Below are 12,500 nucleotides of genomic sequence, written 5' to 3' on the forward strand. Positions count from 1 at the left end.
CGAGGAAGATCAGCTTGAGGTCGAGTGAGGCCCTGAACATGAACATATTCGAGTGCATTTTGATTTCTGTGATGGCGGAGGGCGGGAGCGAGTGTCCGACGGCCACGAGCCCCACGTTCTGGTAGCAGCTGTCGTAGGGCGCCATGTCCAGCGTGTAGTGCTTGATCTTGAGGTAACCCGAGCAGTGAATCACCTGCAGAAGAGGAGGGGAGTTAAGAAAATAAAGGAGGAGGAGAAGGAGGGGGAGGGGGAGGAAGGAGAAGAAGAGGGGGGAAGTTAAGAAAATAAAAGAGGGGGAGGAGGAAAAAGAGGGGGGGAGGAGGAGGAGGAAGGAGAAGAAGAGGGGGAAGTTAAGAAAAAGGAAGAGGAGGAGGAGGAGGGAGAAGAAGAGGGGGGAGTTGGAGGAGGAGGGAGAAGAAGAGGGGGGAGGTGGAGGAGGAGGGAGAAGAAGAGGGGGAAGAGGAGGAGGAGGAGGAAGAAGAAGAGGGGGGAGAGAGGAGGTGTGTGGAGAAGAGGAGGGAAGTTAAGAATATAAAGGAGGAGGAGAAGAGAGAAGAGAAGACGGGAAGGAGGAGGAGGAGAGAGAAGAAGAAGGGGAAGGAGGAGGAGGAAGGAGAAGAAGAGAGGGAGGTGGAGGAGGAAGAAGGAGAAGAAGAGGAGGGGGAGGAGGAGGAGGATGGAGAAGAAGGGGGAGGAGGAGGAGGAAGAAGAAGAGAGGGGGGGGAGGAGATGAGGTTTGTGGAGAATAGGAGCGAATTTAAGAAAATAAAGGAGGAGGAGGAGGAAGAAGGGGCGGGGGGGGGGGGGGGGTAGGAGAAAGAAGACGAGGAGAAGAGGAGAAGAAAAAACGAAGGAGAAGGGAAAATAAGAAAGAGGGACGGAGAGGGAGTTGGAGAAGAGATGGAGAGAAGAAGGAGAATCTAAGAAAATAAAGAGGGAGGAAGGAAAGGAAGAGGAGGAGGAAGAGGAGTGTAAAAGGAGGTGAAGGCGAAGGCTAAAGAGAAAGAAGAAGAGGAGAAAAAGGGGAGAAAAGGAGAAGTGGAAGGGAAGAATAAGGAAGAGGGAAGGATAATAAGTGACGCGGCGAGGGAGAAGAGGAAGAGACGGAGGAAGAATAAATGAAGACGGGAAGAAGAAGAGAAAGAAGTAGAGAAAAGAAAGTAAAAGGAGGAGGAGGAGGAGGAGGAGGAGAGAGAGAGGGGTAAGAGGTGTAGAACGAGGAGAGGAAGGAGAAAGAGGAGAAGGAGGAGGAGAGAGAGAGGGGTAAGAGGTGTATAAGGAGGAAGAGGAGGAGGAGGAGGAGGAGAGAGAGAGGGGCAAGAGGTGTAGAAGGAGGAGAGGAACGAGAAAGAGGAGGAGGAGGAAGACAGAGAGAGGGGCAAGAGTTGTAGAAGGAGGAGAGGAACGAGAAAGAGAAGAAGAAGAAGAAGGAGGAGGAGGGGGAGGAGAGAGAGAGGCAAGAGGTGTAGAAGGAGGAGAGGAAGGAGAAAGAGAAGAAGAAGGAGGAGGAGGAAGAAGGGCAGATGAAAGATGAAAGGGAACTTCGAAGAAACAGTAATGAAAAGAAAAAAGAAAATAGAAGTGAATACCTATATCAATACCGACAGAGAGTAATAATAATAATGATAAAAACAAGGACAAGAATAAAAAGCGAGAACGGTAACTCAGGAAGAGGGTGGGGGTGGGGGGGGGGCATAGTGAGAATCCCTAGGTTGTTGAACGTCCATTTTTTTTTTCTGTACAAAATCCAGCAAATAGAATACGATTTTTTTTTTTTTTTTTTACTGATCTGACGTAAGTGAAGATTTTATTATTTCTTTCTTATGAAAAAAAAACGCGATATATTCCACTTTACTTAAAGAAGTAAAACATACGATGTTCCTAAGCCTTCTCTTGACTAAACTTTATTCCTCAAATATTCCTTAGACATCGATCAATCGCAGAAACCGTTATTTATTTATCTATTTTGTATTTATTTATTCTTTTAATGTTCCACCAAAAAAAGAAAGAAAAAAAAAACAGTCGCAAGGCAAAAGATCTATTCCGACTCACAGAAAGTCGAAGGTCAAACTTTCGCAAGTCATTCTCACTCGGTGTACTTTCCGCTCTCAGTCCGTATCACCTCTTTTCTCTCCTCTTTCTGTCTTTTTCGCTATACAAAAAGTGCCTTGGGAAAAAAAATAACAGTTGGAATTTCATAGGAGTCGAGAGTGAACCGGAAGTCTTGACATACACGCATGCTCTGCCCGTCTCCGGAATTCAGCGAAGGATTCAAGTCGACGTTTTTTTAACATTCCAGGTTGAGGGCGCTAGTCGAGGTTTCGTACGTGCTTGATGGCCCGACAGGAGAGATTATAGCCATGCCCGGGGCTCTCGTCTTCGATACTCCTCACCTGATTACGACTTCGGCTTCAGAACCTAGTTTTTTTTATATATATTTCGGTGCGACATTATATATATATTAGTTTGATTAGAACCATAACTTATGCTTACTGTCATGAAGGATTTCTTATTGCTTGTTAAAATAAACCAAAATGACGAACTTCAAGTAAGAAAAAAAAAGTTTATTGATGGAAAATCGGCTAAATCATTCACGCATATGCAAGTTTGGATTAAAGAGAATCATATCGAAATCATAAATGTAGCAAAATCAACTGTGTGGCATCCAAACGAACATGGTTGAACAGAGCATGAGTCATGTTGACCAACGGAGCAACGAAGCTATGACGTTATGCTCAGTTTTCAATTTAATGTAACAGTCCCGACCGCCTATATTCAAATTACGGATCGGAATAAAACTAACGCAAATCGCACCGTAAACAGAATCGCAAAATCTGTCGGGATTTAGAAATCTGGAAGCCCAGCGTAGGAGGCAGGCAGCACAACGACGCGACCTCCAGGAAAAGCGAATAAAAATAGGTTAGAACGCGGCCAACAAGAGATGGTTGGAAGCGACGGTCCTGACTTGTCTTCATAATTCAACTTTAATTTTCCTCCAGTTCTATCTATTCTATCGTACACCTTTTCCCTCTCTCGCATCGCTCCCTGGAAGACCATGTCTGGGAATTAATTTATAGTGAGAGTGAGTGAGAGTGACTGGGCAGCATATTACTGTTTACATTAACCAGGGCATTACGTAGGCAGCCTCTGTTATGATGAGGGTCCCTGCACGTCGCGCCCTCGCCGTCAGACCACGATGTCGGGAACGTCACAACAGGCTTCATTTGCCATCTAAACCTATTCATTTCTATGTAGGCCTACATATCTTGATCCTCAGTTGTATTTTTAGTTCTTTTTTTCTACAGTAAGAGTTAAACCGAACTCTATTATATAGATGTTGTAAAGATATATACACTGGAGCACGCTTTGGACAAGGAGTGACGGTTGTTATTTATACCGGAATATCCGTTAAAACAATAGCATGCATCGATCCGGCGCCGCGTTCAAGAACAGAATACCGTTGTTCAGTGAAAGTGGGAGTCTGGGCGGGGAGCCTCTGGTAAACCTAATTCAAACTTGAGGAGTCATGCATAGACGAGAATATTATCTTTTGGCAATATACATGAGCTTCCCCTGAAAGAAAACCGCAACGTCACCAGCGTGAGTGAGCAAACGCGGTATTATTGCACGTTTTATATACCTCGGATTTTTTATATTGCTACTCGTTGTGTGGTTATTCCCTTCGGCTGCTGCGAACGACATGTGTCATGGCATGATAAGCCGACTTAGTGCTTACAGTACAACGTATGCAGAAGGGAAATACAACAAGAACAAAATGGCGTCTTGGGTAAAGGTGAGATGCTCGACGCCATCTTGAGACGAGCGGTCTGTTCATCTCTCGAAGCGCCCGGCGTGTGAACATCTCGGGGTTGCAAAGGTTCACGCCGACTGCCTGGAGGGGGGCGGAGGGGGGGGGGAGGGGGCGGTAGCTACATTCCGAAACTCCTTTCTGTTTATCCTGTCCGATGATACCGAAAAGCCGCACGTTTAAAAAACCGAATTTATATCCACCCACCGGACATTCAGATACGAAGCCGAATCAAAAGGGAAAATATATATCAGATTTGAAGCACATGGGAAGGCGGCGCTGTTGTGAATCACGGTAATGGCGCCTGCAGTACACCATGACGCAGCGGGAACGGAAGGGAGGGAGGGGGGGGGGGGGGAGAGAGAGAGAGAGAGAGAGAGAGAGAGAGAGAGAGAGAGAGAGAGAGAGAGAGAGAGAGAGAGAGAGAGAGAGAGAGAGAGAGAGAGAGAAAGAGAGAAAGAAGCGAGAGGAGAGAAAAAAGAGAATCGAAGCATTCTTCTTCCTCTTCGAGAAGACAGTTAATCTAAAACTCCGGAAGGATCGAACGGAATCCCCCAAAGGAAAACTTACCTTATAGCCCCCTGTGGTAAGACCGGCATTCCTTTTCGCCAGGACGCACTTCATTCTTATAAAGAAGGTTCTCTCTATCTCCTCATCTGCGAAAAGGAAAACGAGGGAATTTAATTCAAAATCAAGTGAGATCCATTTAATTTATGGAGACTGGAGAACCATTGGCATATCAAGTGCCTGTCAGGAGATCAAACACGCATTTTTTTAAAGCATGAATTACCGGAAGTACTTTGATATCGGGGTAGAATGAGGGGAGAGGATGAGGGAAGGGAGGCGGAGGGGGATAAAGAGGAAGTAGGGGTGGGAGGCAGACTGAGGGCTAAGGATGAGGGAGGAGGAGGAAGAGGGGGATAAAGAGGAGGTAGAGTGGAAGGCATAGGGATAGGAATAAGGTAGAGGGGGATAAAGAGGAAATAGGGGTGGGAGACAAACTGAGGGGTAAGGATGAGGGAGGAGGAAGAGGGGGATAAAGAGGAGGTAGAACAGAAGGCATAGGGATAGGAATAAGGCAGAGGGGGATAAATAGGAAATAGGGGTGGGAGGCAGACTGAGGGGTAAGGATGAGGGAGGAGGAAGAGGGGGATAAAGAGGAGGTAGAACAGAAGGCATAGGGATAGGAATAAGGCGGAGGGGGATAAAGAGGAAATAGGGGTGGGAGGCAGACTGAGGGGTAAGGATGAGGGAGGAGGAAGAGGGGGATAAAGAGGAGGTAGAGTGGAAGGCATAGGGATAGGAATAAGGTAGAGGGGGATAAAGAGGAAATAGGGGTGGGAGGCAAACTGAGGGGTAAGGATGAGGGAGGTGGAAGAGGGGGATAAAGAGGAGGTAGAGCGGGTGGTAGAATGAGGGATAGGAATAAGGGAGGAGGCAGAAGGAGATAAAGAGGGGTTGGGAACACAGGGAGCAAAATGAGGGGTAGGAATAAGGGAAGGGCAAAGAGGGGAGAGGGAGGAAGTGGAAGTGGGAGAAGAACGCAGAATGAGGGCTAAGGGTAAGGGAGTGGGGAGTGGGGACTACAGAAGGTAGAATGAGGGGGGAACGAGGATAAAGAGGGGATAGGGGTGGAAAGCAGGGAGCAGGGGGAAGGAAGGACAAGGAGGTAGAGGGAAGGAAGGACAAGGAGGTAGGGGGAAGGAAGGAAAAGGAAGCAGGAGGAATGGAGTAGAGAAGGCAGCACAAGGGGGGAGCGAGGATAAAGAGGGGATAGGGGTTTGAAAGCAGAATGAGGGATAGGGACAAGGGGGAGGCAGAAGGGGATAAAATAGGGGGAATACGAAAGGCAGAATGAGGAATAAGGATATGGAAGGGGCAGAGGGAGGGGGGAAAGTAGGAGAAGGAGAGGGAAGGATAAAGCTCATTCTGTGTATCCAATAAAAGGATGATAGACAGGAAGGAGAGTGAGGGGAAGTCGAGGGGGGAGGGGGAGGAGGGAGGGGGGGAGGATATATCAGGGATTACGTAGCGAAAGGGAGGAAGCTAGTTTTGTGTCGGGTAAACGAGGGAGAAGGAAGGGTGCGGGGGATGGGGGGGTAGGGCTAAGGAAATAGGGTGGTCGGCGGTTGATGTACGAAGATGGGAGAAGGGAAAAGAGTGCAAGGGGAACAGGAGAGAAGGGAGGAAACTCATCTTCACGTAGAAAAATCGGGAGGGGAAGGGTGGAAAGGGGAGGGGCGAAGGGGAAGAACCCGCCCTGGTTGACGTAGAAACAGGGAAAAGAGAAGAGAAAAAATTGGCAGGGGGACAGGGAGAAGAGGGGAAATCCACTTTGGTTGACAAACGAAAAGGAGATACAGGGGAAGAGAGAAGGTTGCAGAGAGGTATGGAGGCAGGGGGTAGGGACAAGTAATAGGGGACATGGAGAAGGAGGGACAAGGAAACGGGGGTAAGGGGAATGGAAGGACAAGGAGGGAGGGAGGAGGAAAGAGGGACAAGGAAGCAAGAGGGAAGGAAGAGGAAGAACAAGGAACAGGGAGCAGGGGAAAGGAAGGACAAGGAGGCAGGGACCAGGAACACAGAAAGACAGAAGACGCAGAAATGACAAGGACGCAGGGGACAAGGGAGACAGAGAGGCAGGGAAACAGAGAAGCAGAGAAACAGGGAGGGAAGGGTATGAACTCACCCTGTCTGACGTAGGGAGAATGGGGGACGGGTTGTGGAGTGACGTTCAGCACGGCCGTCATCTCCTCATGGTCGGCAGGGTGGATGTACTCGTAGATGCTGTTGCCGGTGAGTTCGACCTGCGGGGGAGAGAGACGGGGGGGGGTTAAGTCGAGGCTAGTGTCGAAGTCGAAGTCAAATTCAAAGTCAAATTCCAAGTCTAAGTCGAAGTCAAGTTCTAAGTCAAAGTCGAAGTCAAAGTCAAAGTCTAAGTCAAAGTCAAAGTCTAAGTTAAAGTCAAATTCTAAGTCAAGGTCGAAGTCAAAGTCAAAGTCAAATTCTAAGTCTGTCGGTCTAAGGCTAAGTCTGTCTAAGTCAGATTCTAAGTCAAAGTCAAATTCTAAGTCTGCAGTTATTTGCACGACAACTTCTAAAGGACGAACTATTAACAGGTACAGTAGTGTGATCGACTTAAAAAAGGTTTGTGATCGATCAGTCACTCGCGATCGACTGGTTAGCCACCCTTGAAGTACATAGTCTTTGGTTGAGAAAAAGACGATGCAATGAGGAAAAAATAACTAGGAGGAATACAGTAAGAGAAAATGGTGAGATAAAGGCGATGCAATGAGGAAGAAATAAGGAGGAGGAATACAGCAAGAGAAAATGGTGAGACAAAGGCGATGCAATGAGGATCGAAATAAGGATGGAAATCAGCAAGACAATGTGATGAAACAAGGGCGATGCAATGAGGAAAAAATAAGGAGGAAAATCAACAAGAGAAAGTGTTGAGACAAAGGCGATGCAATGAGGAACGAAATAAGGAGGAAATCAACAAAAGAATGCATTGAGGCAAAGATGATGCAATGAGGAACGAAATAAGGAGGAAATCAACAAAAGAATGCATTGAGGCAAAGATGATGCAATGAGGAACGAAATAAGGAGGAAATCAACAAAAGAATGCATTGAGGCAAAGATGATGCAATGAGAAACGAAATAAGGAGGAGGAAATCAGCAAGAAAAAGTGTTGAAACAAAGACGGTGCAATGAGGAGCGAAATAAGGAGGGAAATCAACAAGAGAAAGTGTAGAGATAAAGGCGATGCAATGAGGAACGAAATAAGGAGGAGGAAATCAGCAAAAGAATGCAATGAGGCAAAGGCGATGCAATGAGCAACGAAATAAGGAAAGAAAATCAACAAAAGAATGCGTTGAGACAAAGGCGATGCAATGAGGAACGAAATAAGGAGGAGAAAATCAGCAAAATAATGCAATGAGGCAAAGACGATGCAATGAGCAACGAAATAAGAAGGGGAAAATCAACAAAAGAATGCGTTGAGACAAAGGCGATACAATGAGGAACGAAGTAAGCAGAAAAAACAAGGCGATGCAATGATGAACAAAATGAGGAGGGGGAAAACCAACGAAGTGTGATGAGACAAAAACGATGCAACCAAGAAAAAGGTAAGGAAAAAAATCAATGATAAAGCGTGTTTAGACAAGACAAGACAAGATAACTATAAAAAAAGGATTAAGATAAACAAAATGGCGTCTTAAGATTAAAAAATAAATAAATAAACAAGGAAAAAGGACGAGTAAAACAAAAAAAAATCTAGGAAAGCGTGGTAAAACAAGAACAGGAAAACGAGGAAAAAAAATATCCATAAGGAAAATTAATCAGGAAAATAAAACAAGGAAAAAGTCAACATAGGGAAAAAATTACCCCAGGAAATATGACAAGACAATAGCAACAAGAAAATAAAGAAAATAAACGAGAAAAAAAACAACGAGGAAAAATAAACGAATCAAGAATAGTAAAGACAATGAACGAGGGAGAATAATCAACGATAAAAAACGAGTGTAAGAATAACTAAAACAATAAACCAGGGAAAAGAGTCAACGATAAAAAGAAACGAACCAAGAAAGGTAAAGACAGTTAACAAGAAAAAATAAAATAACGGAAAGGCATATTAAGACAAAGACAATGAACTGATACAGGAAATAAAAAAAAAGTTTTGAAAGATCCACAAAGAAAAATCGAGAACTAGAAAAGGAAGAAGAATGTGTGACAAGTGAAAAAAGATGGAAAGTGAAAGCCAGTAAAAGGATGCATGAGTGAGGGGAGGCGAGAGGGAGTAAGGGAAGGCGAGAGGGAGTGAAGGGAGGCGAGAGGGAGTGAGGGGAGGCGAGAGGGAGTGAGGGGAGGCGAGGGGAAGCGAGAAGGAATGAGGGGAATCAAAAGGGAGTGAGGGAAGGCGGGAGGGCGTGAGGGGAGGCGAGAGGGAGTAAGGGGAGGCGAGAGGAAGTGAGGGAAGGCGAGAGGGAGCGAGGGGAGCTGAAGGGAAGTGGAAGAGGGAAGGAAGGGGAGATAAGGGACTGCAGAGGACGCTGGACACGAAAGAAAACGAGAGTGAAAGCGTGGAAGAAAATACAGAACGAAGAACGCAGAATTTCTTTCTAAAATTATTTTCTTTTTATACAATTCAACAGAAAAATAACCTATGTAAAAAAAATGTAAATAAATATAAGTGCTTCTAGATGGAAACTCTCGATTGCACGCGTTCTCCTTCCAAATATAAATATCCTTTTTCCACCCGATCATCCGAATCATTCCGAACGTCTCGAAATACCTCCCGACTGAAGAGAAAATATATGATTCGATTGAAAAGAAAAAAAATTACCAAGAACACCATTTTCGAACCGGTCTGTTCCCTGTGTTGTGCGACCGCCTCCACATATCGACCGGTAGCAGCCGCCGTGCTGTATCTCGTGATCTAAGCGACCGGCACCGAGAGAGGACGGGCTAAAACTTTTGTCTTGGCGTTCGAGAGATCGTTGCCCTGTTTTCATTTATAATCTGTAGCATATTCTCCTCAATTTACCTCTGGGATTCGCCATAATTGCCCCCCCGATCACGTCATCAAAGGGGGCGTACGTTAATTGCTGTGTGTAATTACCAAACGCCATCACGCACCTGGTTTGCAATGTATTCCCACAGGAAACATTCGGTTCAAAGGAAAATTAATGGCAAGATGTATGGCTGGGATCACAGGGCGGCACCCGCTCTCCCTCTCGAATGCTAGAGCTTATCTCCCAGAAATCCTTATTGTACAAACAACATAAATTCTAAGTCCCAAAATCCCAGGAAAAAATCCAGAGAGAAATTTCCTAAAGTAAAGAATCTCTTAAGCTCAGCCGTAAAAAGGGGCCCGCCAATCCCCCTCTACGCCCGCGCCCTCTACACCCGCGCGCTATTCCAGGAATTTAAATCGCGCGCCAAATTGCGCTCATATATTTTCCTTCAAATCCCCAAACATCACAATATTATCTTCAGGTGAACATCTGATCTGAATCCGCTATGATATGTTGAGAAAGGGAGATGAAAGAGAGAGAGAGAGAGAGAGAGAGTGAGAGAGAGAGAGAGAGTGAGTGAGTGAGTGAGTGAGTGAGTGAGTGAGTGAGTGAGTGAGTGAGTGAGTGAGAGAGAGAGATGAATAAATGAATATAGAGATGGGCAAATAGACAGACATGCACGTGTGTCCACACACACACACACACACACACACACACACACACACACACACACACACAAACTCAAAGCCATATACACAAGGAGAGTGAGAAAGTTGAAAATGTACGAAATTGGGAAATAGTATCCCTGAATATTTGATTTTAAGTAATATACAAACTGAAAAAAACTAAAGAAGACGCACACATTCACACGCTACTCTCACACGCACGCACATATACTGTATACTATTCACAACTTCTGTGAATCCAAATACATCTCATCTTTAGAAAAAAATATTAGCATGCATCACAATGAATACATATATCATAAAAAAACAAATAAATCAAAATAAATAATGATAATAAAAAGGATAATAATTTTTGCGCCAAACCGTTCAGTTCCCCCTTTTATTTATGTGTGACAGATGCTCAGTTGACTCCGGAGTGTGCGTAACCTCCGCCCCCTTTTCACAACATGCCAAAAACCACAAAAATTCAAAGCTCGCTAAAGAGAGAAAGGAGGGCTATTTTTATCTATCATATAGAGTGAGCCGACGCATACATTCTTTTCCAATGAGTGAACACGAGGTTAAGGGGAAGCCACGTCGAAAAATGAAGGAAAATAGCACATAGCAACTCAGCCGCGTTAATTTTCTCTTTATATACATGCATTTGATGAACGTAAATATCTGGAGGTATTTTTCTTTTTACTCCTATTTGGACTCAGTAATCATAATGCTTTCAGTCGTTTCGCCATGTTGGTATTTGAATTTAAACATGACTGGTGATGTATTAAAGGAAAGCTTGACGTGAGTGTACAGAATGCTGTAACATTTACTATTCAGAGAAAAAAAATCTGGCATTCCATAACACGCTAAAATTAGCAGACGTTAAGAAAGGGGAAAAGAAAAAAGAAAAAAAAAAACGAGCAAAAAATGAGGAAAAAATAAAATAAAATTAGCAGACGTTAAGAAAAAAAGAAAAAACTGAAGAAAAAAAAATAAAAATCTATATTTACTTTCTTAAGGACGTTCGAAACATTCAATTTCAAAATAATATCTTCAGGCTTTAAGCAATCTCTGCTTGTGCAAACCCTCACCGGAAGTATCTCCAGTAAACAAACCAATTACTGCGTGAAATAAATTTGTCTACATTGTAAAAATGTTCTCCCCATGATCGGTAGCGCGGGAAAAGACAGCTGAAGCACGTCGACGCGCAACCGATCTCGCGGTGTTGGGTGGCGGCGGCGGCAATGGCGGGAAAGTAGGGTGAGAGGTAGCCTGCTTTACTTTACTTCATTGATTCGAGCCGGCTGGAGGGGCTAGTAAACATGCACGATAAGAATAAAGAAACGGAAAGAGAGAGAGGGAAAAAAGGAAGAGAATTTGCTACCTAACCTAATTTAGTTCTTGGCGGGAAAGGAGGCGGAAGAGCGAGGTGAAAGTGTGAGAGAAGAAATGGAAACAACTTTTGAGAGACGGATGAATAGAGAAATTATATGAATATGGAAAGAAATAATATGAAAACGCACACAAATACACAAACACACACATACAGAAACACACACACACACACACACACACACACACACACACACTCACACACACATACACACATACACACATACACACGCACACACGCACACACACACACACACACATAAATCACCTATCTATCGACACTTACCTGAGAGAGCCCCAAGTGGACCGACGCCGTCTCGGAAATGTACATAATCTTGCCGTCCGGAGCCACCACGAAGATGAAGCCGTCCAGCGTCTGAGGCAGAAAATAATTGGAAATTACACACGGACAGACATAATACACACCCACACATGTATGTATACGTATGTGTGTGCGTATGTTTGTAAATTTATACATATGGGTCTAGCTGTCTATATGCATGTATGTGTTTCTATTTATAAATGTGTTGATGTACATGTATATATGTATGTATGTAAGTATATATGTAAATGTGTATATGTATGTATGTAGATATATGTAAATGTGTATATGTATGTATGTAGGTATATATGTAAATGTATATATGCATGTATGTAGGTATATATGTAAACGTATATATGTATATATGTATGTATGTAGGTATATATGTATGTATGTAAGTATTGTATGTATACATAGATTATACTGATTTGCAGTAATGAACAAATATTAACTTACATTTCATTATCTTTGCGAATTTCTTATACATAGCTAATTTTAACTCATTCCTACCACATACTTCATGCTAATTAAAGATTTGTTTTTCTCTTTTTCCCCCCGACACGCAAGCAATTTGTAATATCCGCCCAAACCTCACAAACTGCGTGTGTATTTCACCAGTTGTTTTGACATGGCATAATTTTTTTTTCTTTCTCTCTCTCTCTCTCTCTCTCTCTCTTTCTTTCTCTCTCTCTCTCTCTCTCTCTCTCTCTCTCTCTCTCTCTCTCTCTCTCTCTCTCTCTCTCTCTCTTTCTTTCTTTTTTTCTGTCTTTCGAGGCGCCATGTTTTCCTCCGTATGA

General features: G+C 44.0%; 1 protein-coding gene across 1 annotated transcript in view; it reads right to left on the bottom strand.

The window, feature by feature from the left end:
• Positions 1-12,500, bottom strand: part of LOC113816130 (single-minded homolog 2-like) — a gene marked incomplete in the record, with an annotated part of 61,981 nt that overhangs the window by 2,671 nt on the left and 46,810 nt on the right. Inside the window, 4 exon segments of the mRNA XM_070115264.1 lie at positions 1-193; positions 4,379-4,464; positions 6,498-6,615; positions 11,668-11,757. The exon segment at positions 1-193 is cut by the window's left edge and continues 7 nt beyond it. Of these exon segments, the coding sequence (XP_069971365.1) occupies positions 1-193; positions 4,379-4,464; positions 6,498-6,615; positions 11,668-11,757 (487 nt within the window).

Source organism: Penaeus vannamei, chromosome 37 (genome assembly GCF_042767895.1).
Source record: "Penaeus vannamei isolate JL-2024 chromosome 37, ASM4276789v1, whole genome shotgun sequence".
NCBI classification, from domain to species: domain Eukaryota; kingdom Metazoa; phylum Arthropoda; class Malacostraca; order Decapoda; family Penaeidae; genus Penaeus; species Penaeus vannamei.